The sequence below is a fragment of the Zosterops lateralis genome, assembly GCF_965231275.1.
Source record: "Zosterops lateralis genome assembly, chromosome: 17".
Lineage (NCBI taxonomy): Eukaryota > Metazoa > Chordata > Aves > Passeriformes > Zosteropidae > Zosterops > Zosterops lateralis.
Window position 1 is genome coordinate 10,072,487 of NC_139777.1, and position 26,092 is coordinate 10,098,578.

The 26,092-nt window shown below is 62.8% G+C and overlaps 2 protein-coding genes across 4 annotated transcripts; both read left to right on the forward strand.

The window, feature by feature from the left end:
- Window positions 1–10,972, forward strand: TBC1D10A (TBC1 domain family member 10A; the record flags this gene model as incomplete). Its single annotated transcript, XM_083873995.1, has 9 exons — window positions 1–200; window positions 3,366–3,465; window positions 6,584–6,691; window positions 6,832–6,938; window positions 7,459–7,573; window positions 7,778–7,843; window positions 8,853–9,042; window positions 9,321–9,475; window positions 9,669–10,972. The coding sequence occupies 9 exons, from the start codon at window positions 1–3 to the stop codon at window positions 10,059–10,061; spliced, it is 1,434 nt and encodes a 477-aa protein (XP_083730121.1). The 3' UTR covers window positions 10,062–10,972.
- A 1,265-nt stretch (window positions 10,973–12,237) lies between these two features.
- Window positions 12,238–17,522, forward strand: CASTOR1 (cytosolic arginine sensor for mTORC1 subunit 1; the record flags this gene model as incomplete). 3 transcript variants are annotated; one of them, XM_083874062.1, is made up of 9 exons in its annotated part: window positions 12,238–12,364; window positions 12,460–12,530; window positions 14,698–14,891; window positions 14,985–15,117; window positions 15,609–15,732; window positions 16,282–16,398; window positions 16,486–16,568; window positions 16,680–16,774; window positions 16,854–17,522. In XM_083874062.1, exons 1-9 carry the CDS (start codon window positions 12,252–12,254, stop codon window positions 16,917–16,919), a joined length of 996 nt encoding a protein of 331 aa, XP_083730188.1. In that variant the 5' UTR covers window positions 12,238–12,251. The 3 variants fall into 3 exon arrangements, with proteins under 3 accessions (XP_083730188.1, XP_083730189.1, XP_083730187.1); XM_083874063.1 differs by having other exon boundaries at window positions 16,285–16,398; XM_083874061.1 differs by having other exon boundaries at window positions 16,285–16,398; window positions 16,680–16,861.
- Window positions 17,523–26,092: the final 8,570 nt, after the last annotated feature.

A 26,092-nucleotide genomic window follows, 5' to 3' on the forward strand; every position in this document is an offset into this window, starting at 1 on the left:
ATGGCCAAGAGCCGCGGGGGCGGCGGGCCCAGCTCGCCCGGCGGGCGCAGCCTGGCGGGGACTCGCGAGAGCCTCGCCGACCCTGGCGGCGATGAGCTTAGTTCGCTCGGCTCCGACTCCGAGATCAACGGCGGCGGCCCCGAGGAGCGGCGCGTCGATAAGTTCGGCTTCATCGTGGGCAGCCGCGGCGCCGAGGGGACGTGAGTGGGGGCCGTGAGGGGGGGCCGGGGCCGTGGCCGTGAGGGGCCGGGGGGGGACTGGGGCACCGAGGCGCAGAGGAGCCGCCCCGGGCCCGGCCCAGTCCGCTCCGGCCGCTCGGCCCCCGCAGGGCCGGGCCTGGGGCTGGGCCGGGCCGGCCGCGGCTCTCCCCGCCCCGGGGGGTTTGTCTCCGCCGCCCCCGGCCTGGGCGGGGGTCTGCCCGGGACCAGTGTCAGGCATCGTTCGTGCCCGCGGCGGAGGCCGCAGCGGTCGGGATGTGAACAAGGGAGTAAGGATGGGAGACCTGCGGGTGTTCAGCCTGGAGAAGAGAAGGCTCCGAGCAGAGCTTAGAGCCCTTTCCAGTGCCTAAAGGGGCTGCAAGGGAAACTGGACTCCTGACTTTGGACAAGGACCTGGAGTGACAGGATAAGGAGGAATGGTTTCCTTCTGTCAGAAGGCAGGGATAGATGGGATACTGGGGAGAAATCGTTCCTTTTGAGGGTGCTGAGGCCCTGGCACAGGTTGCCCAGAGAAGCTGTGGCTGCCCCTGGATCCCTGGCAGTGCCCAAGGCCAGGCTAGACAGGACTTGGAGCAGCCTGGGATAGTGGAAGGTGTCCCTTCCCATGGCACAGGGTGGCACTGGATAAGCTTTAAGATGCCTTCCACCCCAAACCATTCCATGATGTTTTTGATGGCTCTATGAAGAGCCCTAAAAGCTGCTCCAGCTCTCTCATCTCCCTCTGAAGAGGGGGAATGGCTGGGAAGTGGTGTCCACCCCATCCGGGAGCTGCCAGCACACCGAGGTCAGTGTCTGGTCAGCTCCAGGCGCTGATTCCAGTGGACTTTGGGCCTCTGTCAAGCCAAGGAGGCCAGGCCGTGTTGTCATGCCAAGGACCCCTTGTTGGTAGTGCTGGCAAAGGTGCCGTGGTCACCGACTCCGCGGAGGAAACCCTTGGAGGAAGTGAGGCTAACCCGAGGCGCTGGGCCCCAGGGCGGTGCTGACACCCAGGAATGTGCTGTTGCTGTCAAGCTGGTTCAGCAGCGTGTTTGGTGTTTGCCTTCCTGGCCCTGCTTTCACAGCAACGCCCAGAGAAAGTCAGGATGGCAGTGGGGACAGCGTATGGCAGCTCCTCTCCTGCTGGGACATCACCTGGGGCGGGCTCCCTGAGTTTTGCCCACCTGAGTGCTCTGGTACCAGCTGTGCCTCAGTTTCCCTGTCTGTGAGGAGCAGAATGTTCATCCCCCATAGCCTGTGGGTGTTACTGGGTGGGTCTGTGGGGTGAAAAGGTGCCGGAGGTTGGAATGTTGGCGCTGGGCAAGGTGCATCACTCCGGGTGATAAACCTTGTCTCTCGGCACTGTGGGAGTGGTATGACCTCTCCTTCCCATGGTGCTGCACCCTGTCCTGGCCACACACCTCATTTAGGGGACACTCGTCCTGGATGTCATTCCTGTGGCTGTCCCCGGGGTGAGTGTCCCTGGCCCTGCAGCAGGCAGCAGCAACTCTGAATGAAGGTCGTGGTGCTGGAGGCTGGTGGCTGCTCCCAAGGGTGCTGACAGTGTGGTGGCTGCAGTCTCTGGGGACTTAGCCTCCTGCAGCACCCCACAGGTGTGCTGGGGCCCAGTCATGTCCTGCTCAAGGGGTTTATTGGCTCACTGTCTGTCCAGGAGCAGATGAAGAATACATGACTTGCTGCTGTGGCTGGCAGAGTTGGGGTTGCCCTACTGGGAGGGGAAGCACAGGAAGGGCAGGCAGGGCATCCCAGCATCCATGGAGAGTCTGGGGGCACCGCGAAGGACCGAGCTGTGGGGATGTCACCCACAGCATGGATGCAGAGGAGCACATTCCTGGCATAGGGCATCCTGTCACTTCCCCGCCTGGAGTGCCCCCACCCTCCCGCCTGGGCCATATGCAGTGCAGCCGGTCCTCGCTCCCTGCCCGCTGCCAAGCAGCCATCAGCTGGGAGCAGCTTCCAGTCTGTGCTGGCAGGGCTCCAGCCGGCCCACAGCCAGCTCCTGTATCCAGCGTCCCGCGCTCCCGAGCTTCCCACGCCTCGCGGAGCCCCGGCTGGAGGCCAGCGCTGCCTCCATCCCCGTGCCGGGCTGGGGAGCTGCCGGCCATGCCTGGCCGTGCTGGGGAGGGTGGGGAGCCAAGCAAAGCAGATCCTTTGGGAGCGAGTTTGCTCTCAGAACAATCGCGCTCGCCCCGTCCGACCCGCTGCGGTGGGTGGGACTCGGCGGGGAAGGGCTGGGCAGGGCGCAGGGCAGTGCTGCCAGCTGGATGCGGCCCTGGACTCGCCGTGCCGTTCGCTTTCCGGCTCAGAATGTGGAGAGAGGAGGCAGGGCCTGCATGTCCTGTAGTGGGGCTGGCTGCTGGAGGATGCTTAGCACCAGGCCACTGTCCTCAGGTCCTCAGGAAGGGGACAGTCCCTGACTCTTCCTGAGATTGGTGTGGCCACAGGACAGTGTGGAGCAGAGCCTGGGGAGGCATTGAGTCTTCGCTGGTGGCTTGAAGGAGTGTCTGCTCTCCTTGGGTGTCCCTGCCTGGGCCTGCCCCAGCTGCCTGTCACCCATCTCTGCACCGATGCAGTGCCATGAGGGGTTGGAGGTTGTAGTGCCAGCTTCGGCATCGCAGCAGCATCCCTCCTGCCTCAGCAGGGTTAAATCAGATTCCCTGCCTAGGCTGAGCCGTTTCTGGAAAACACTCCCCTCCCTCCTAAAGGACCCTGGTCTGGGCTCGGCGCCGGGCCTGGAGCAGCGCCAGGCATTGGGAGCACAGTGTGGCTGGAGCTGTGTGGATGACATGATGCTTATGGCCCCGGTTCTCTCCGTGTGCAGCCAGCCCCTGCCACAGGGATCAGATCTCGCTCATCCCTCACCTTCCTGGCATGTCTCTGGGGATGCTGCAGCACGTGGTGTGTGCAGTGCAGGCTGCTCTGGAGAGGTTTGAGCTGCTGTGCTGGCGCAGTGACTTCACTCATGGGTGGCGAGTGCTTCCGGCAGCTGCCAAGACACCGGTGCTGCCGAGTGTGTCTTGAGCCCTGCGCCTTGAGGGGTGCAGCCACCTGGGCATGGGGGGCACCCAGGGTGCTCAGGAGGCCAGGGGGCTCAGCACCATATGGAAGGCCAGGCACCCACTGACCGGCCTCTTCCTCCCGGTCCCACAGGCTGGAGGAGGTGCCCTTGGAGGTGCTCCGGCAGCGAGAGTCCAAGTGGCTGGATATGCTCAACAACTGGGACAAGTGGATGGCCAAGAAACATAAAAAGGTAAGTTACAGCCGTGTCCCCTCTGAGAGATGGCAGCGAGGGACAGCCAGGCACAGTGGTGTCCCTTTGGGGCAGCCTGGTGTCACTGACTCCCTCCCCAAAGTCTGTATACCTTTGGATGATTCTGTTGGCTTAAATAGGCTGTTCATTCCCCTTGGAAACTGGAGCCTGGGAGGGCTGAGTGGTCCCATGCCAGCCCACTTCTGCCTCCAACTCTTCCCTGCCGGGCTGGAGCTTTCCTAGGGCTTCTTTGGCTGCCTGCAGGCAGCCATGGGAATTTTTTGGTCATGGAAACTTCTGTTCTGAGCGTCTTGCAGACCAAAAAAAGCTCCATGTAGGAAATATTTGAGCCTGATGCGCGTGACACTGGTCTGTGAACTGGGGTCCCTGGTGTGCTGGCTCCATGGCTTAGTTTGTGGTGCTCCTTGATCCCCTGAGCCTACAGATGAGGTGGGAATTGGGATGCAGCAAGTCCAGGGTTGCTGCTGTGTGTCTGCTGGGAAAAGTGAGGCTGCTGGCATGGGACAGCAGTGCCAGAGAGTGTCTGAACAGCATTCTTCTCCTCCTTCTCCTCCATGCTGGCAGAGTCTCCTGGCACCCCTCAGTGTGCCAGAGTGCTGTCTCTACTCAGTGCCTGGTGAATGACACCGGAATCCCTCATCTATTTCTTGGCTGCTCTTAAAGGATTTGGGAGAGTTTTCTGGGCCACGGCAGGCGGGCGCTTTGTTCCACAGGCAATTTCTGCCACTCTCCGGCCGTGTGCCACAGGGTGCCCTCCAGGATGGGGTGAGTGCTCCAGCAGCCCTGCGCCTGCCACAGCAGCTCCCTTGTGCTTGGGCTGAGCCTCTTGGAGTCTCCATGGGACTGATGTGCTGTATAATCTGTCCTGCAGCAAAAATCCATGCCTGGAGCTTTGGAGAAGCTGCTCCAGAATGCTGCTCAGTGACGATCCCTGGGGCTGCTCAGGGAAGGCTGCCAGGCCTGGCCTTGGATGCTGTCAATTATCCTTGGTCTGGCAGGAGCCTGCTTGATGCAGGTCCCTGCTGTTCTGGGGGAGCTCCCTGAGCCTCTGAAAAACCCCAGTACTTTTCTGGCTGCCTCACCAGGGCTGGCAGGCAGCCCAAGGATCCCTGGGCCAGCTCCTGCTGGGCTTGCTCACACCTGCAGCACTCCAGCATCCCAAAACTCCCTGCCTGGCCCAGATCCCAGCGGTGTCTGACCCCACATCCTTCATGGTGCTGAGCGGTGCCAGCACCACGTGCTGCATGGAGGGCAGACGTGTGGGTGGGCAGCTCCCATTGCTCTCCCAGTGTGGGCAGCACTCTAACTTCAGCTTGTTTTCAGCATCCCTCAGCCCAGACACACTCCCAGTCCCTGGAAGATCACAGTGGGATTGCAGGGGTGATGGCAGGACCCCATGTGGGACCAAAGGGATGAGCTGCTTGGGCCCAGGCAGCTGGGGGGGCTGCCGAACCAAAACCCAGTGAGGTGGTTTCCTTCCTGGCAGCTCAGTCAGCAGGAAGGGGAGCTGGCTGGAAATGGGAGCTCTCAGCAGCCATGGAGCTGCCCACAGCAGCCCTGGGCATCATCCACTGTGTTTCCTGCCAGCACAAAGGGACCATGTAAACAACCAGTGAGGGAGCAGCAAACCCCCTGGGGAGATGATGGTACTGTGCTTGGAAACAACCACCTGCTCTGCAGTTCCTCCAGCAAACACTGAAACACAGCCCTGGGCAGGCAGGAGAGGCCTGGGGAAGATTTGGGAGTGTTGGCTGCTGCTCTCAGAGCCCTGGCACAGTTGGCATGTGCCACCTGAGCAGGGACATGAGGAGTGGAGGCTGTGCTGAGGTTTTGCAGGGTGTTGTAGGAGGTGACTGTGCTGAAAGCACCAGGCTTGTGCGGCCCACTTTGCTGCATGCCCTGGCTGAGGACTGTGGGGAGAAGGACACGTTAGGATGTGGAGCTGCTGGAGCAAGTCCACAGGAGGCCATGGAGGCTCCAAGGGCTGGAGCCCCTCTGCTCTGGAGCCAGGCTGGGAGAGCTGGGGCTGTTCACCTGGAGAAGGCTCCAGGGAGAGCTGAGAGCCCCTGCCAGGGCCTAAAGGGGCTCCAGGAGAGCTGGAGAGGGACTGGGGACAAGGGATGGAGGACACAGGGAATGGCTTACCCACTGCCAGAGGGCAGGGAGAGATGGGATATTTGGAAGGAATTTTTCCCTGGGGGGGTGAGGAGGCCCTGGCACAGGGTGCCCAGAGCAGCTGTGGCTGCCCCTGGATCCCTGGCAGTGTCCAAGGCCAGGCTGGATGGGGCTTGGAGCAGCCTGGGACAGTGGGAGGTGTCCCTGCCCATGGAATGAGATGATCTTTAATGTCCCTGCCAACCCAAAGCATTCCATCGTTCTGTGATTTGGAGCTGCTGCTGTGATGAGGAGTTGGAGTGGGATTTGGGGGCTCTGGTTTGGTTCCTGCTGGTGCAGGAGGCACCAGGGCTAAGCTGGCTCAGCTCCCCACACAGGGTAGGCACCGACTGCCTCGCCTGGACTTTGGTCCTGGCTGGTGCCCAGTGCCAAGGAAACCAGGGGCACAGGAAACTGTGGGCATGGAGCTGGCCCCAGGGGCCTCAGGATCTGGCCATGCATGGAGATAGGACCAGACCTACTCTTCTGCCCAGGATGAGCAGGTGGAAAGGCTGAGACACTCTTTAGGGTGCACATCCCTGCTTTCCATGTCCCCATGAGGGAGTAGGGGGCTGGGCTGGGGGCTGGGGTGCCTCCCTTGTGTCCTCAGTGTTTCTCATGTGGACAGAGCCACCTGCTTCCCACCTTGGCTCCAATGTTTGCTTTTCCAGCTCCCAGCAGGATCTGGCTTTGAGGCAGTGCCAGGCTTGTTTGGAGCTGTTTGCAAGCCACAAAGCCTCTGCTGGGCTTCTGGCAGCTCCCCCGTGCAGCCTTGACTGCCATTCCTGCATCCCAGGGGCTCAGGGACACTTTTCCTTGTTTGGGAAGCAGCAGGGGACCAGCCTGTGGCCGTGGTGCTGGCCTGGCTCTCACCTTGCCCCCGGAGTCTCTTTGTTTCCCAGTGCTCCGTGATTTTCCCGTCATGGCTGTGTCTCTCCTGCAGATCCGGCTGCGGTGCCAGAAGGGGATCCCGCCCTCGCTGCGGGGCCGTGCCTGGCAGTACCTCTCTGGGAGCAAGGTCAAACTGGAGCAGAACATGGGCAAGTTTGATGTGAGTCCTGCGGGGACCCTCCTGCACCACCAGGGAGGGGGCAGTGCTGGGCTCCTGCTCAGGCTTGGGTGTATGTTGGGATCTCAGACATCTTGTGGGGGTGTCAAGGGTGTTACTCACCCCAATCTTCCCCTCCCCAGGAACTGGACCTCCTCACAGGAGATCCGAAGTGGCTGGATGTGATCGAGCGGGATCTCCATCGGCAGTTCCCTTTCCATGAGATGTTTGTTTCACGTGGAGGCCATGGGTACGTGGAGCTACTGTGTGTCCAGCCCTCAGCAGCCATGGATGGGGTGGGCACTGTCTATCCCAGCTCATGGAGCCACACTCATGTCCCCAGTGTCCTCCCCATTCCTCCAACATTCCCAGGGTCACAGAGCATCCACTGGTTGGCTCAGACAAGCTCTCACATGGAGTGGGGTGGGAATTGCCATGGCAGGAGGGCAGAGGGAGCAGGTGGCAGCCTGCGGCCTCTGTTTCACCAGGAAAATGCTGCTCCCAATGTGTCGGGGAGCATCTGTGCCCCTGTGCTTGCAGCTGGGTCCCTGCCTGTCCGTGGCTCCCTCTGGGCGGGATGCTTGTCTCCATGCCTCCCCTCCCAGATCCAGGCAGGATGTGTGCTCTGTGGGCAGAGCTTCCTAGAGCTCTGGGTTTGTGTGGAAAAGGGATGCCTGCCGGGGATTGACGCAGGCTCATCATGCCTGGGATGCCCGGGCAGGCTGCAGGCCACAGCCATGCCCAGCGGTGCGTGCCGGGTGTCTCCGCAGGCAGCAGGACCTGTTCCGGGTGCTGAAGGCGTACACGCTGTACCGCCCAGAGGAGGGATACTGCCAGGCGCAGGCGCCCATCGCCGCTGTCCTGCTCATGCACATGCCGGCCGAGGTACGGGCACACGGCTCAGGGGACAGACTGGCACCTCCTCGAGGGTGTGGGGCCCTTTGGGGTGCTGATGAGTGGGGTGTCCACCTCAGGGCAATCCAAAGTGCCCCAGGGGTGCTCTGCTGCTTCCCACCCTCTCCTATGGCCCCTGGGAGGAGGCCACAGTGATGTTTTCTAGGTGCTCACCTGCTGTCCCTTGGCTTGCAGCAAGCGTTCTGGTGCCTGGTGCAGATCTGTGAGAAGTACCTCCCTGGCTACTACAGCGAGAAACTGGTGAGCTCATGGTGCTTTCAGCAGTGGCAGGGACCTGCAAGGTCCTGCACCTGGGTTGGGGCAACCCCAGGATCAATCTGGGTTAGGGATGAAGGGATCAAGAGCAGTTCTGGGTAGAAGGATTCAGGGATGCTGGTTGGTGAGGGTTGGCCATGCCCTGGCTGAGTGTCCTGGGTTGATCCCAAACCATGGATAGCGAGGGAGGGGGGATTCTGCCCCGCTCAGGTGAGACCCCATCTGCAGAGCTGCCCCAGCCCTGGGGCAGCAGCACCGGAAGGAGCTGGAGAGAGTCCAGAGGAAACCATGGAGCTGCTCTGAGGGCTGGAGCCCCTCTGCTCTGGAGCCAGGCTGGGAGAGCTGGGGGTGCTCACCTGGAGAACAGAAGGCTCCAGGGAGAGAGAGCTCAGAGCCCCTTCCAGGGCCTAAAGGGGCTCCAGGAGAGAGAGCTGCAAAGGGACTTGGGACAAGGGCGTGGAGTGCCAGAACAAGGGATAATGGCTTCCCACTGCTAGAGGGCAGGGATAGATGGGATACTGGAAAAAATTTCTTCCCTGTGAGAGTGATGAGGCCCTGGCACAGGGTGCCCAGAGCAGTTGTGGCTACCCTATCCCTAGAGTGTTCCAGGCCAGGTTAGACAGGGCTTGAAGCAACCTGGGATAGTGGAAGGTGCCACATGGCAATGGAGTGGAATGAGATGAGTTTTAAGATCCCTTCCAACCCAGGCCATTCCACAGTTCTGCATATCCAGGCTGAAAACTTGTCCAGCTCCTCACCCAGTGGAAAGAAGGGGTCTGGGGAGGTGCTGGGTATTCCCACAGTCTCCCTGTTGTTCTGTGGCTCCCAAAAGCATTTCACATTGAGGGTTGGGTGGCTTCAGTGTAGTATCCATGGGACACAGCTCTGCTCTCATATCAGGTGTAGAGGGTTGGCTGTCCCTGCCGGGGCCAGGCACTGGGGGCTGATCCCAGGGCTGGGGTATTCACTGAGGTGCTGGTCCCTGTCCCTGCAGGAAGCCATCCAACTGGATGGACAGATCCTCTTCTCACTGCTGCACAAGGTCTCTCCTGTGGCCTACAAGCACCTGAGCAAGCAGAAGATTGACCCCATCCTGTACATGACAGAGTGGTTCATGTGCGCCTTCTCCCGCACGCTGCCCTGGAGCTCCGTCCTGCGCGTCTGGGACATGTTCTTCTGTGAAGGTAGGAGCTCCCCACCATCCTCCTCCTCCCGGGGTGACTGCACTCCCCATGGCCATGGGACCTGTAACCAGGCAAGTTTGGGGCAGCCACATGCCTGGGGTGGAGATGGGCTGTTTTCCTGAGGGTTAGGAGGCATGTGCGTCCCAAATTCACCCTCTTTCTTGCATGTCCTGACTGTTAGTGGGACTGGGATCTGCTGCCCCAAAGTGTTTGAGGGACATGGTGGGAGTGTCACCCTGTCCTGCCTGGTACTCACTGCCTCATGTCTCCTCTTGCAGGAGTGAAGATCATCTTCCGGGTGGGCCTGGTGCTGCTCAAACACACCCTGGGCTCCTCAGACAAGCTCAAATCCTGCCAGGGCCAGTATGAGACCATGGAGAGGCTGAGGGCCCTCAGCCCCAAAATCATGCAAGAGGCCTTCCTGGTGCAGGAGGTGAGGTGCTGGGGACGGTCTGGGGGCCCAGTGCCACCCAGCTGGCCAGTGCTGCCAGACTGGGCTGTCCCTGGGTGGGCAGAGCATGGGGAGCAGCCCCCTAAAAGCTTGGTTAGCACTGTCCTCTGCCCTGAGGGGGATCCCACACCCAGCCCCTGTGGTACTGTCACTAATGGCACAAGTGTCCCCGCAGGTCATCGAGCTGCCGGTGACGGAGCGTCAGATCGAGCGGGAGCACCTGATCCAGCTGAAGAAGTGGCGGGAGACGCACGGGGAGCTGCAGTGCAAGTCCCCCCCGCGCCTGCACGGTGCCAAGGCCATCAGCGAGGCGGAGCCCGCGCCGCGCAAGGCGCTGGAGCCCGTCCCCTCCATCATCGTCTCCCCCGGGCCCGCCCCCGTGCCCAAGGCCCGAAAGAGCAAGGAGAAGAGCCGGGAAAAGGGCTCGGCCAGTCCTGCCAACGGCCCCGGGGCTGAGGGCAACGGGGCGCCCGGCACGACCCGGGAGCTGCTGCACCCCCAGGTCTCCCCCCACCACCAGTCCAAGGAGAGCCTGAGCTCCCGGGAGAGCGAGGACACGTACTTGTAGGGCCCGGCCCACACCCCGGGCGGCCGGGCTCAGCGGGGCTGCGCACGGACCCGGGCGCGAGGACACCGAGGGGGACCCCTGGCACCCGGCGCTGGGGGCTCTGAGCTGGAGGGATGGGACAGGGGGGCTGTGCGGCTCCGTGAGAACAGCGTGGCCCTCTCTGGGCATCCGTGGGGCTTGGCCAGGTGTGGTGACCAAAGGGGACACCGTGGGTCTGCGCTGGGTGCCCACCCCGCAGGGTGCTGGCACCACGAGCGGTGGGAGCCCCCGGGCAGGGGGTGGCTGAGCCACCCGAGCTCCCTCCCCACACTGGGGGGCTGGGCTGCCCCTCGGGCCCTTCTCCCCTTCCCAGAGCCCCTCGACCCATCACCCCCCGGGTCCCTCCTGTAGACCCCACCCTGCGCCAGCCGGGCAGCCCCAGCCCCAGTTCCCGAGCACTTAGGCCTGGCGCAGGGCACTGGGGGTACACGAGGAGCCGGGAGACCCCTCGCCCCCTCTCATCTAGTGAGGATATATCAAGCTGTAGCCCTATATGTAGTACCCAACTTACCTACTCACTGAGCCTATTTATTATTCCTCCCAGGCAGGACAGGGACCGAGGCAGGATGTGCTAGAGGCAGTGGGATTTGATGCCGAGTTTTGGGGCTAAAGCCCCCCCATCCCATCCCCTCCCATCCCCAAACTCCCCACAGCTCAGGGGGAGTGTTTACCCTGCCAGGGCTCACCCCACCACTGCCACCCCCCCCAGGCCCCAGTGCAGGTGAGATGGGGTGGGTGAGCAGCAGCCAGGTGCTCCCTGGTTGTGGGGTCCCCTCTGCCCCCCCTGCCCTCCCCGAGGGTGGGTGGTGGGTTTGTAAAATATAGCGGGAAAAGCAGTTTTGTACAAAGGGGTCAATAAAGCGAGTGTGTAAAGGCGCAGCCCTGGCTCCCACCTCTCTTGGGCTGGGATGGGGGTGGAGGGTGGCAGGAGGCAAGGGTGTCACGTCCCACTTGCTGCACCAGTACCCCCTTTGGGGGACACACTGACCTGGACCCTACCCATGGTTCTCTATCATTAGGGAGCACTCCCTGCATCCTATTTACACTGGACACTGAACCTGGCATGCACCCATCTCCCCTGGCTGCCCTTGTCCTGGAGGGCAGGTGCTGGGCAGTGTCCTGGGAAGGGCCATGTTGTTGTCACTGCTCTGTCACCGCAGAGAGTGGCCCAGCCCTGCTGTCTCACCCAGCCTTGGGGCTGCCCGTTTGAAGTGGAATGGGAGGAGGCTGAGACCTGCCCCAGCTTGTGATAGTGGTGGCTGCCAGGCCCTGGTGGGTGCCATGGGGAGCATTCCCATCCCAGCACCCAGGCCCTTCCCCTCTCCCACTGTCACAGCTCCTGTGGCTTTAACAGACCCGGAGGGCGCCTAATTAATCCCATGACACCCCAGAGCTCAACTTCCCACCCCAAAATGGTGCCCAGGCCATCTCTCTCCTGCTTCCTGCAGGCAGGAATTTTGCCCAAACCTCCATTCCTCCCACCAGAAACCCCTTTCTGCTAGGGGTGGCCCTGGTTTGGTGAATCCCCTCCCCAGGCCTGGTGTTGGGGCTGAGCGTGTAGGACCCGGTTGGGTGCTGGGGTGGGGGGTAGGGTGGGATTGGCAGTGGCTCCCAGAGGGTCTCCCTTGGTTGGACACCCGGGCTTGTTTAATTGAGGCTGGTTTGGGCACCCCCAGGGCTGCAGTTCGGGGGTAACCCCGGCACTCTGAGTTGAAGCTGCTCCAGGTACCCCGGGGCGCTGAAACTGGGCTGGTTCGGGCACCATGGAGCTCTGTATTGGGGCTGGTTCTGAGCCTCCGGTGCGGCTATCCCGGGTCTCCAGTGCGAGCACCCTGGGGCTTTGAACTGCGGCTGTTCCGGAGCGCCGGGCCCGGCTCGTTGCCTTTCTGGCGGTGCCGGGCCGGGCGGGCGGGCACAGGGCGGTCCCAGCGAGATGCGGAGCGTTCCCGGACCGGTCCCTGGGCGATGAGGGCGGTCACAGGGCGCTGACGGAGCGATGCGGGGCGGTTCCGGAGCGATCCCGGGGCGATGCGGGGCGGTCCCAGGGCGGTCCCGGGGCAGTCCCGGGGCGGTTCCGGGGCGGTCCCGGGGCGGTCCCGTGCCCGCCCTTATAGTGGCGGCGGCGGCGGTTCCCGGGGCGGCGCGGCCGCCATGGACCTGCACATCCTGGAGCACCGGGTGCGGGTGCTGAGCCTGGCCCGCCGCGGGCTCTGGCTCTACACCCACCCGCTGCTCAAGCTGCTCCTGCTGCCCCAGCGCTGCCGGTACCGGCCTTTCCCCCACTCCACCCTCCTCCTCCTTCTCCCCGGGGAGACGGCGGCGGTTTTGGGATCAGCAGCACCGATTTCTTCTTCTTCAGATGCAAATTCTTCAGCCTGACGGAGACCCCCGAGGACTACACGGTCATGCTGGACGAGGAGGGTTTCAAAGGTACCGAGCGGGGGCTCCCGGCAGGGCGGGCTGTGCCCGGGCCGAGGGGCGAGTCCCGGCTTGTGCTGGGCTCTGGGCCATGCCCGGCCCGGCCCCTGGCGCCTCGCCGGGGATGTACGGGCTTGCCCGGCCCAGGCTGTCCCGGCGAGGCTGCCCTGGCTCCGGCAGCTCCTCCCGGGCACAGCCGGCACCGGAGCCCGGGTGCTCCCGGCGGGGCGCAGAGACCTCCCGGGATGCCCGCGGGCAGCGCTCCAGGCCCTGGCAGCCCTCCCCTCCCCTCTCCTCCCCTCCCCTCCCCTCCTCTCCTGTCATCATTCCCGTGTCCGATTTCATCCCGTCCCTCCGCCCGCCCAGGGCCGACTGGAGCTTTTGGCAGAGGAGGGCAAAGCACGGGCCCGGCCGGGCTGGCGGGGCTGAGCCCTGTCCGGCAGCAGGGTCCAGTTTTTGGGGTGTCCTGGGAGGTTTGATCCCAAGCCAGTCCCTCTCGCAGGGATTTGGTGACGTCCCCAGCGCTGGTGACCCGGCCGTGCATCGCCCTCCCCGCCGCTCCTACCGGGGCTACCGGCCCGGCGGGCTGGGCCACAGGCCCCGGATCCCGGGCCGGCTTCCCACGCCCAGACCTTCCTGCCGGGGCCGCGGGAGCTTGGCCGTGACCCAAGGAACAAGGGTCAGCGCTCCGGCCGCGGGCACTCACGGCCAGGTCGCAGGCTCACCTCCTTTTGCTGGGGAGCGGGGCCGTGTCCCGGGCTCTCCCCGCTCCCGGAGCCAGAGCTGTTCCCCATGTATTGTTTTATTTCGGGGCCTGCGGACAAATGTTCCTCAATCCCGAGGGGAGGGCGGGAAGTGCTGAACAATGGTCCTGCGAGCCTGCGGCCTGGCAGTGCCCCTTGGCCGGGGGCTGCCATGTCCCCCTGCTGCTGGGCTGGAGGGGACCCCCAGCAGGTGAGAACTGCACCCCCCTTTCCCTTGGGGATCAGGATTAAGCCCTGGGGTGGGGACACAGGGACAGCGGGGTCCTGTTGCATTTAGCCCTGCCCAGGGTGGTGTTGAAAAGCAATTAAACGCTGAGCTCTGGGACAGGTCCCCATGTCCCGGAGTCCCTGTCCCGCCCCCCTGTTCCCAGCACTGGGCCCTGGGCCGGAGCCGAGGCCGTTCTGGCGCTTCCTGCACAGGAACAGGCGCTGGGAACACCCGCCGAGGCTCTGGATCCGGCCCCGCTCCCGCCCTGCCCCGGGCCGAGTTTGGGAGTGGGGTACAGAGCCTGTCCCCTGATGGGGTCCCCCTCAGTGGGCGCCGGACCCTCCCCGTGCGGCCTCTCCTCCACCACTGGTGTGATGAGTTTGGGGTCTCAGCTGGCCTTGGGCACTGAATGCCCACCGAGGGTTTGTGTGATCCCCCATGGGAGCTGCTCCCACCTTTGCTGGATGGGAGGAGTGGATTGGAGACCCCTTGGGTGCCTTGGCCCGTCCCTTGCTGGGAAGGGGAGCCCAGAGAGGAGGGGGCAGCCTGGCCGAGTCCTGCGGTGTCCCAGCAGTGCCAGCCCCTCTCCTGGGCAGGAGGGTGGGAGTAAGGAACATGGGAGGCAGGAACAGCTGGCATATGCCCACCTGCCAACTCCAGCAGGTTTTTGGGAAGCAGCTGTGGCCCTCTGCCAGCCTGGGCTCTCTCCACCAGGCTGGCACCAGGTTCTGGGACCCCCAGGACAGTGAGATGACCCTCCCCTTGTCCCTTCCAGTGCCCCATGTGCATCCGTGAGCATCCCCAGCTGGGCTGGGGGCTCCTGGGGGGCAGAGGATGAGCTGGGCGGCCCCAGGGCCCTGGTGGTGCTGTTTATGGGATGCAATGCCAACACCCCCATGCACCCAACCTGGGATGCTGGCACAGGGAGTAGAGACACATCTTGGGATTTGGGGGGCTGTAGCCTTGGCCCCCCTCATCCCTACAGGCAAATCCCTGTGTGGGGCAGCTGAGCCCTGTCTTGCTCATTTTCCACCTGTGGATGGGGCTCATCTGCCCCCCCAAACCAGTGTCCCCACACCTGGGGCTGATCCTGTCTTGGGTCCACTCATCACCCAGGGGACAGTGTGACATGTAGTGCCCGAGCTGGCACTGGCTCTGTGTCCGGCTGTGCTGAGTACCTGCCTCAAGTGTCCTTTGTCCCTCGCAGAGCTGCCGCCCTCGGAGTTCATGCAGGTGGCAGATTCCACGTGGCTGGTGCTCAGCGTCGTCTCCAACGGGCGGGAGCCGCCCGGCTGCCAGGCCACCGGTGTCACCAAGATCGCGCGGTCGGTCATCGCGCCGCTGGCCGAGCACCACGTCTCGGTGCTGATGCTCTCCACGTACCAGACCGACTTCATCCTGGTGAGTGCCGGGCACGGGGACACCTGGCTGGCTGTCCCTCTGTGCCCTGCAGGAGGGGTGGCAGTGCAGGCCCTGATGCTGTTCCTGGGGCAGGTGCGGGAGCGGGACCTGCCCGTGGTGATCCACACGCTGGCCGGGGAGTTCGACATCTACAAGGAGGAGAGCGGCGAGTGTGTCCCTGTCACCAGAGATGACGTGAGCAACGGCTTCCTCAAGCCCAAGCCATGTGAGTGACGCTGGGCTCTGTGTCCCCTGGGGCCACCCAGTCCCACCAAGGTGCTCCAGTTAGAGCTGGTGTTACCCATATCCTTGCGGGACCTCCAGGGCCACCCTGTCCCAGGGCTACTCAGTCCTCACCGAGATGATCCAGTTTCCACCAGTGGAACCCACATCCTGGGGGACCCCCGTGGCCACCCAGGACTGCCCAAGTCCCTGCCAAGGTGCTCATGCTCCCACCAGTGGTACTTAGGTATTTGGGAGACCCCACCAAATGCTGCAGTTCTCACTGGAGATGCCCGTCTGGGGACCCCCAGGGCCACCCTGTCCCCACCGAGATGCTCCAGCTCCCAGCAGTGGTACCCACATCCTTTGGGGCCCCCGGGCCACCCCTCTGCTCCCTGAGAGACTGCGGGCTGTGGGCGCGGTGGCCACGGGGTGGCACTGCGGGACTGTCCCCGAGCTGTCCCCAGGCCTGACGCGCGGCCGTTCCCCTGCCAGCCGCCAGCCCCATGCTGCACCCGGTGCAGAGCCCCCAGACCCGCTTCTGTGTCCTGACGGTGGCCCCCGACACGCTGCCCGCCATCGCCACCATGCTCATCGACGTCCTCTTCTACTCCCACAGGTGAATCCCGGGGATGGGGACATGGGGGTGGCCTCTTGCCTGGTGCCACCTGAACTGCGGTGACATTGGTCCCTGCCATTGGTCCCAGTGGGTTTTCAGACTCTGGGTGTGTTTTCCAAACTGGTTTTGCCTTCCTGGGAGCTGCACCGTGAGGGGTAGAAACCCTGAGGTGACTCAAGGGACAAAGCCACCATTGTACCAAATCCCAGGGGAAAGACTGTAAAGCAGGACAGAGTAGATTTGGGAAAGGCACTGGGATGGTGCTGGGGGGAGGGAATGCTCCTGGTTGGGTCCTCCCGTGTCCCCTGGGATGGGGTCCCTTCTGGTGGCATGCTCCTGCTCCAGAGTGACTGTGGCCTTTTGAAAATGACCCAAAACCTGGTGTCACCTGTGAGCTGCAGACCCTCTGGGGGACCACCTGCTCCTGTCTCCTCTCCCCCCACCCTGCAGCACCCCAGCACGATGCTCAGACACCCAGTGCCACCATTAAGTCCTCCTCCTCCCCATTCTGGGGGTTGTGACCTCTCCCTGTGTGCCCTTCCCCCTCAGCAGTCCCCCATGGGATGGAGCCACTGGCAGTCAGGACCTCGACTCCATCACCTTCTTCTCCTTCTCCCTCATCGAGGGCTACATCTCCATCGTGATGGATGCCGAGACCCAGAAGCGGTAGGTGCCATCCCTGGGCTGTCTGTCCCTCTGTCCCTGTCCCTGGGGGCTCAGGGAGGGGGTGACACTTGGCTTCATCCCCCTCAGCTTCCCCAGTGACCTCCTGCTGACCAGCTCGACAGGGGAGCTGTGGCGGATGGTGCGGATCGGGGGACAGCCCCTTGGCTTCGGTGAGTGTGGCCATGGTGGCCGTGTCCCCTCTTGTGCCACTGCCACCCAAGGGGTGCTCTGGGGCACTGCTGTCCCCATGGCAGGGATCTGAGACCTCCTTTTCCCCCCAGACGAGTGTGGCATCGTGGCGCAGATCGCGGAGCCACTGGCAGCCGCCGACATCTCAGCCTATTACATCAGCACCTTCAACTTTGATCACGCCTTGGTGAGCCCCTGCCCCTCCCCGAGGACCCCTGCCAGCCCTGGGGTGTCCCCTGAGGCTGACACCCCTCTATCCCCGGCAGGTCCCTGAGGAGGGAATCTCTGAGGTCATCCAGCTGCTGCAGCAACGGCAGGAGAGTGGCAGATAGCAGCCGGCTGTCCCCACACTGACTGTCCCTGTGTGGTGTCTCCCCTCCTCCCCACCCCTGTTCATTAATTTTTGATTTTAATGATCCCTCAGCACGGGACAGGGCACAGCATTGCTCCCTCTGTGCTGGGGATGTGGTGGCTTTGGGGACACGGTGGCCTTGTGGCAGTGGGCACTGGCCCACAGGAGGGGGGTCAGTCCCTGTGTGCCATCCTCTCCCTCTAGCCCTGTGTGGGTGGGTGGCCCAGGGGAGAGTGCGCGTGTCCAGGTGTAGGGGATGGAGAGGGGACATGCCAAAGAGCAATGAAGTGTCACCATGGTGCTATAGGGGGCAGCCTGGGGCTGATGGTGTGTGTCCCCTTGGGAAGGGAGGGGTGGCCACGATGCTCAGGGACACCCCTGGACCAGCCCCAGGGAGGGGAGAGCATTCCTGGAGCTGGGGCCTGGCACCTCAAAAATCTCCAAGGAGGGCGGTAGGGGGGCTCTTACTCACCACCAGCCCTGGCTGTCACCTGTCATGGAGGGGTGACAGTGACACCCAGCCCCTCACAAGTTGTATTTTCGCACAGTTTTTGATAAGTCAATAAAGTTCTTATTATTTTTATTTCTGTGTACCCCAGGGAGGTCACCCAGAACTGGTCCCTGTGTTCGTGGCAGGGGCTAGGATGGGACAGGGAGACAGATTCCCCCTGTGAGGTGACTGGGACATGGCCACTTTCTCTGCTGCGTCTTTTAGGTGAAAAAAATGGATTAAAGCTGCAACCCTGAGGAAACCCAGGCCCACATTTATGCCCTCCTCCTGCCCTACATTGGGTCAGACTGGGGGGAAACTGCGGCATGAGCTTGACCCCAGGCCTGGGGATGTCCCTGTCACACTGCCACTGTGTCCCCATGTCCTCTTCCCTTGCTGGCAGCACGGCATTCTGAGGCAAGGTGGGGTACACGGGGTGGGGGCTGTGCCTGCCCGGGGCTGCTGCAGCCAGTGGGTGCCTCCAGGGGGTGCCTGGTCCTCAGCCAGACCCAGCACGAGCGTGGTGGGAACCTCTCTCCCATCCTGTCCCCAAAATCCATCCCCTGTTCTCCCACGTTCCCAGCAGGACTGTGCCCTGGTCCTGGCACACTGAGTCTTGCCCACGTCAGCCCCACACACTTGCAGCCACCAGCTTCCTGCCAGCCCTCTGGGTGCTCTCTTTCCTGTCGCGGTCCCTTCTCCGAGTCATGGGACACCGGTGACGTGCTCCTGAGGGTGAAGAAATGGCCCATGCAATCACTGGAGCTATTTTTGTCCCTCTTGGGTATTGCACAGCCCTGGCCACCCACTTGCCATCAGTGGCGTGGCCACCACCATGGTGTCCTGCTGGCCCAGCCCCGGGGGTGACGGTGCCATATGGAGGGGCCAGGGCCACCTGTGTCCAGGGGAGAGCTGAGGGTGGAGCCCTGACCATCCTCATGGCAGGGCATGGAGGGATGGATAAGAATGGAATGGGAAGGAGAAGGGGATGGATGGATGGATGGATGGATGGATGGATGGATGGATGGATGGATGGATGGATGGATGGATGGATGGTCGGTCATATGGACAGACAGGTTAATGCATAGCTGAATAGGTGTAGGAATTTTGGATGGGTGCACCAATGATGGATGGACAAGTGGACAGACAGGTGGATGGATGTACACACAGGTGGATTGTCAGGTGGATGGATGGGTGGACCTGTCTAGGCAGCCTGAGGGATGGACAAACTGCTGTGAGCAACATCTTCTCCTGGTTCCTCCACCTCTCCAGGACTGCCCTGGGCACAGCCCTGCCCACCCCACGGAACCCATCCCGGCCGCCACCTCTGCCAGGGAGGCCCCGGGGAGGAGGAAGAGGAGTCGTCATCAGAGGCAGCTGGTGGAGGAAGCAGACTGGGCAGGTCATGGCATGGTCGAGGCAGCGAAATTTTGGGAAAAGAAAGCATTTCTAGGAGTGAGTCACCACTGCATCCTTCCTCCTGGAAGGAGCTGCAATTTCTGGGTTGTCCCCCTGCGCCACCACCGAACTCTCCAAATGCGTAAATTCAGCGAGGGTCACCAAAATCAACGGGATTGCGACACACTCAGAGCGCTGATCGGAGACATTCACCTCTCAGGAATGGGAAAACCCCCTGTCGGTGCCGGGGGGAGCCGGGGGGACGAGGAGAACTGCCGGACACAGGGGGTGAGCCTGGTGTCCCTCACTTGGTTCAGCACCCAAATTTGTCACCCAGAGTTGTGGGTGAGTACGAGCAGGCAGATGGGGCATCTCCCAGAGCATCCGGCAGTGCTGGGATGCCCGGCACTTCCCGCGCTTCCACATCCCTCCTTGCCAGGGTAGATTTTTGCCTTCCACAGCTGGATTTGGGATGCAAAACACCCCGTGGTGGCACATGGATGACATCCCTGTCCCCGCTGCCAGCCGCCATTGCCCTCGTTTGCATTGGGGTTTCGGGGCAGCCGGCGCCGGTTTCAGTTCAACCTGTCGGGTGCTGAGCGGTGACATCAGCGTGAATCAAAAAGTCTCCTTCCCGAGAATCCAGAACTCGGGGTCCCACCACGGGATGGGCTGTGGGAGCGCAGCCTTCCAGGCCGGACCCACCCGGACTCCCTCGAGGAACATATTCGAAGAAATGCCCATCATCCATCCGGCCCCGTTTGCTCCCGCCTCTGCTCTTGCCCTGCTCATTGGACATGCCCTCATTTCTCGCTGGCTTCCCCCTTCTGTGCTGGGGTGAGCTTAAAAGCCGAGCTTCCCCCTCGCCGAGCAGTCAAGGAAGTGGTTTAGCGCACCCGGCAGCCCCGGGCGGACACCCTGCCCCGGCCATGCGGTGTGACGGGCGGCCCTGGGGCGTGCTGGCAGGTACGTGTGTGCCGTGTCCCCGTGTCCCCTGTCCCCTGTCCCCTCTCGCTCGCCCCGGCCGGGAGCCGCGGTGGGAGCGCGGCCGCGGGGCGCCCATGGCGGTGCGGTGGCAGATGGCACCCGGGCTGTGCCACCGCGGTGTCGCCTCCCTCGGGCGCCGGCGGGGACGGGGACGTTCCCAGCTGTGGCACACGGGGAGCACTGGGAATGGGCAGCCTGGGAGAGAGGGGATGCCGGGAGGGGAAGGCAGGAGGGGACAGTCTGGGGACCAGTGGCAGAAGGTCAGGAGGCAGCTTACCCCGAGGGACAGAGGCTGTGTGCCAGCCCGCTGCCATATCCAAACTCCTGTGGGTGACAGCGGGGCTGGGACAGTGACCGGCCGGAGCTGGACAGCGGGACTGGAACCAGGAGTGTCGCTGCTGTCCCTCCTTTGCGGTGGCCCGCGCTGGCAGGGGGAGCTTCTGGAGCTCCCTGCTCATCCTGACTGCCCCACAGCACCTCCAGCACCCTCCTCCTCCTCCCCGCCGGGTGCCCAGCAGGATTTTGGCGCAGGGCTGGGTAATGCCTGGAGCGGGACAGGGACTGCGGTGTAGGCGGGGGCGGTGACCCTGTGAGAGAGGGCTGTGTGTCCCTGCACCCAGCGGTGCCACAGCGGCCCCTGACTCCCTCCTCTTCCTCCCCAGCTGTCGCCAAAGGGCTCCTCATCCTCTGGGCAGTGCCGGGCCAGGGGGGCAGGCCCTCGCTGGCCCCCACCGTGCCCCAGACAGAGGCGCTGGTGAGGCTCATGGCCGAGGACGCGCAGCAGCTCTTCACCTTCTACGTGAGTCGCCTTCCCGGGCAAGGGGCCGCGCCTGTCCCTCCACAGGGCAGCTGGGGGGCCGTCCCCGTGCAGCTTCCACATCCCTGATCTCCCTCTCCAATCTCTGGGCAGGAGAAGGAGCAGCACCTGACCATCCACAACATCTGCCGCACCAACGATACCCCCGAGTGGCTGCAGAGGCCGGGGAAGGGGCCCTGGGGGCTGCGGAGGCTGAGGAGGCCCATGATCCACATGGACCGGGCGCTGCAGGGCATCATCCGGCAGCAGCGCAACCTCCACCACCCCGAGGCCGAAATCCTCCGCCGCCTGAGCAGGACCCACTGGCAGGTGCGAGCGCTCCTCAACAACCTGGCGGGGCTTTTCCCGGCCCCCAGCCCCCGCCCCGGCCGCCGGCCCCTCCCCAGCCCCGCGGCATCCCTCAGCATCTTCCGACAGAAGCTGCAGGGGTGCCGGATCCTCTGGAGCTACGCCCGCTTCATGGCCGAGCGCAGCGCCGAGCTGGGCGCCGGGAGGCGCCGGACGCGCCGGAGATCGCACCGGGACTCACGGCCCTAGGGCAGCCCCGCCGGCACCGGGGATCCCGTCTGCACCTTCATCATCTCCATCATCATCTCCACCATCTCCAGCCCGTGCGACGGACGGAGATGCAGCCGATGGCCGGGATGCACCGCGGAGCCCCTCTCACCCCAGAGGTCTCAGATGCACTGACCGCATCTCCCGCCGCCCCGGCTCCTCGTGGGGACCCTGCTGTCCCCGTGCCGCCCCTCGGCTGCACAACAGCCCTGGTTGGCTCTCCACATCCCGCCCCACTTCCCCGTGGGTCCAGGTAGCCCCAGTGGGGCCGGGTGTCCCCCGGGTGCTGTTCCCCGTCCCCGAGCCCTGCTGGATTTTCCAGTGATTCAATGGGTCGAGTGACACAGCCTGACTAAGAGCTGCTCGCCCAGCACCCGCCACCGGGCCACGGAGAGCGCTGCTGCCACCGGCGACTGTCACCGGTGTTGTCACTCCCTGCCTGCCCTGTGCCGGCTCTGCTCCCAGGGAGCAACTGCGAGTGGGATCCTGTGTCCCTACACAGTGTGTCCCTCTGTACTTAACTCAGTGTCACTTTGCACATTCCTGTGCTCCGTGTCCCCATGCACCCAGTGTCCCCAGGCTCACTGCTGCACGCTGGGTGTTCTCATACTTCCATCACTCCTGTCCCCTCTGTCCCCCCGCTCCCAGGCCAGGAGGGGACAGAGAGGGGACAGGGGCCACCACAATCCTGACGGTACCCAGCAGGGATTCAGCTCTGGCCGCTGCACTGTGACAGTGGGTGACAGCTCCCACTGCCTTCCCCCTAATTTATACATTAATATTTGTATGTTTATTGTATTTATTGATTATTAGGGTTAATTTAACTCCTGCAGCTTGAGAAGTATTTAAGGACATTTGTAATATATAAATATCTATTTTTTATTATATTTTTTTTTGTACGGTGTAAACTGTGAACATCACAAGGATTTATTTATGTATATTGATATTTGCAGTGCACATAGAAGGGCAGTGCCACCGCCCACGTGGCACTTCTTTATTTTTGTACGATGACAGAAGGAAATAAAGTACTGACTTTGGCCAATGGATCACTGAGACATCGTGTCCCTGGGTCCCTTTGTCACTGTGTCTGTCCTGGTGGCTGTGGGCAGGTATTCTGGTGGCCAGGTTGTGCCTGATGTCCTTGCCAGGGCACATGGGATGTGACATGGAGTGGGGCATGTGGGGCAACATGGTGTGACAAGTGGCATGGCACATGTTGGGATGTGGCCCATGGCAGGGCACAGAATGTGGCACATGCCACAGTGTGGCAAAGGGCATGTGACATGACAAGGCCTGGCACTGCCAGGAATGTGCCATGCCAGGGTGTGGCACAGGCAACACGACACCTCGTGCCACAGGTCACAGCCCTGTCTGGGCCATGGCCACAGCCACGCTGAGTGCAGTGTCCTGCAGTCCGGCCAGAGCCACCATGGGGACCGGGCCACCCACTGCCACCAGTCCCTCTGAGTCAAAAATCCTAAGACCTGGTCATGTGTCCCCATGGAGTCACTCGTTCCCGTGGGTGCCGTGTGCGGTGCCGCCGCACTGCCCGGCTCTGCCGCCGGCACTGAGTCAGTCCCGGGAGCATCGCCACCAGGACGGCCACCACGGCCCTCTGGGGACACTCCTGCTGGGACAATGTCACCATGAAGCAGCCTGGGCCGGCTTGGCGTGCTGTGGGTGACAGTGACAGTGACCGTGACTGTGTCACCACCAAGCTGCCCACCCAGCTCTGGAGAGGGCTTCAGAGGGGACGGTGCAGGTACGTGACACCCCCGGGGCCGTGGGGAGGGCTGGGGGACCCCAAACATGACACCAGTTGAGTGTCACTCAGGGGGTGGTGGCTTCTCTGGTATCCTCAGGGGAACACCCAAGGGGACCCCAGTGCCCACTCATGGGAAAGGCCTGTGGATGACATCTATGGGGTGGCACCGGTGGGGTGGCACTGCTGGGGTGACACTGGTGGGGCACAGGGACAGGGATGGGGTGAGACAGCCCCGGCAGGGCCCCACCGTGAGTCAAAGGGGAATTTGGTGCCCTCCGTTACTCGGCTCTGGGTTTCCCCGGGACAGGAGCACCTGCCTCGCTCAGCCCCTGCTCAGCCCCCGGGAGGGCCCCCGGACACGCCCATCCCACCGCAGCCCCAGCCCCGCTCCGGGGGGACACCCGGGGCTTTTGGTGACCCTGGAATCTGCATGTCCCCTCTGCACGGGGACACCGTGGGACGGGGACCTGGAGGGGAGCCAGAGGGGGTAAGGGTGGAGCGTGGGGGGCAGTTATGGGGTGGGGCAGTAATGGGGGGAGCTGGGGCAGTTCTGAGAGGGGCTGGGGCAGTTCTGAGAGGGGCTGGCACACGAGGGACAATTATGGGATGGGGAAGGGCAGGAAGGGACAGATTCTGGCTGGGAGAGGAGAGGTCTGGGGTGGGGAAGGGGCAGGGAGAAGCTCCGGAGCAGGGATGGGGATGGATCAGTTCTGAGTTGGGATGAGGCGGCGGGGGCAATTATGGGATGGGGAGAGGCCAGTTCTGGGCTGGGGCAGCAGGGGGCAGCACGGGGACAGGAATGGGGACAGGGAAGGGGCAGGGATGAGTGGGCATGGAACAGGGTGAGGAGGGAGCAGCATGGGGACAGGGAATAGGGAACAGCAGGGGACAGGGATGCGGCAGACAGGCATCATAGGGACAGGAAAGGGGACAGGGACGGGGTGGGGTGTCTGCGATGGAGCTGAGGACAGTTACGGGCAGGGATGTTCAGAGGGGACCTCTCGGAGGGGCACAGAGCAGCAGCACGGCAGCGGTGGCCTTGGAACACCCTGGGCAGGTGGGCGGTGGGGATGGAGGGGACAGTGGAGCCAGTGGGGACAACTGTCCCCTGACCAACCTGCTCCAGCCCCTCCTGGGGCCCCCAGACCCTCACAGGACCCTCAGTCTCTTCTGAGAGAGAGGGCTGGCTCCCCCCGTCCCCACTTCCCACTCCCTCCTTGGGACACACTGGGAGCCCCCACCCCTGTCACCGTCTCCTCACGCTCCTGCATCCCCGTTCCTGCTGCCCCTCTCCAGGGGGCATCGGCACAGGATCCGTGTGGGGATATTCCTGTTACCAAAGGGATTGGGAAAGGGGATATTCCTGGGCATCATCTCCCTTTCCGGTACCTCCACCCTGGCATCTCCCATCTCCCGTTCTGCCATCTCCCTATCCAGCTTGTCTGGACCAGGAATTCGGGTTTTCCTACCCGAGCATCCCCCCTGCAGAGGCCCAGCATCTCTCCCACGGGTTTATCTTTTCCTAGAGAAAACCCATCCTTTAATCCCAACGCTTTTGCCAGAAGAGCTGAGCTGGTGGGGACACCAGTGGAGACCTTGATGATCCCACCATGACCAGGCGTCCCACACCCCTCAGGGGATGCCAGCTCAGCTCCAGCCTGGACTCGGTCACTCCTGAGAAATCCAGGAAAAGGTCAAATCCATGTCAAGCCCTGCACACAACCCCCCCCCCCCCCCCACCCCCAGGACGTTCTCTGTGCTAATAATTAAGTGCGATAAATTCCTCAGCTAATTAAGTGCATCAGGCCATCAGATGTCCAATCAATATGTGATGCTGCTCTCCATATCCCAAAAAGATTTGGGATGAGGCCGCAGGGCGGGAGATGGAGCTCATCATCCCTGCCCTCCACAGTCCCCAGCTCATCCCTGATGTCCCACTAAGACCAGACTGGGCTAAACTGGGCTGGGGCACCAACGCCACCGGCAAACCAGCTGGTCCTTGCGTGGGGAAACTGAGGCACGCAGCAGCTGTGGCCCAACTCCGCCAGAACAAGGGGGGTGGGGGGGTGGGGGTGTCTTGGTGTCCCCCCTCTCTGTGTCCCCCCGCCAAGGGACGACACCCGGGCTCGTGGTGGCTCTTGCGTCACCATTCCCGGACTGTCACCGCCGGTTCACCTGCCGGGGCACAAACTTGCTAAACCTGATTAAAGTTTCAGTTCGGCCCGGTGAGAAAAAAAATACAGAGAAGGACAAAAAAAAAAAAATCTATTTAACATGTCTTTCACCCAAAGCGGGCAGCGAGCGGCCCCGCAGTGTCCTGATCCCACGGGATCCCCAGGAGACGGTGACCCAGAGCCCTCCTGTCGGCTCCAGCACCCTCTGCCCGCTCCGGGCCGGGGACAGCCCCGCCGAGGGAAGGGTTAACCCGGGGGGGCCGGTCCGGCCTCTCCCCCTGGGTGGGTTTGTCCTTTTTCCTGCAGAAAACCCACCCTTTAGAGATAACGCTTTTGCCCAAAGGGATGAGCCCGCGGCGGGCTGGGGGACACTGCGGTCACCCCACGGTGACCGGGGAGTGCGGTGCCCCGCCACCACTTCCCCTCGCCTTCCATCTCTCCAAAACTCCCAAAAAAACCCCGAAACCAGACTTTTTTACCTCCTTCGTTTCATTGCCTGCTGGGGCAGGCAGCGGGGGAGCCCCGGCCCGGGGAGGGGACCCGGGGATGGAATCTTGCGGCTCCTGAGTCAGAGCAGGGCGCGTTGGCCACCGCGCCTCGACACCCCCGAGCCCACGTGCATCTCCCGTGGGGGGGGGGCTTCAATTCATCCTTCCAGCCCACCCACCACCCCGACCCCGCGCGTGAAACAAAAGATGACACCAAACCGCGTGTGACATCAATTTTTTTTCACTAGTTTATTTCAAAGAAACATTCAAGATTTCCAAACGCTCCGACTTCCTGATTTCCAGTTTGAATGAAAAAAAGATAACGACTCTCCCCCGACTTTCCTCTCCTCTTCTCCACCCTCTTACACCACAGGCTGGACCGGTATATAAACCCCGAGAAATCCCCTAGTATGAACATGAATTTCTGAAAACTTCCTCTGCCAACACCAATCCCTATTAAGTCGCTCCTGGGACTCACA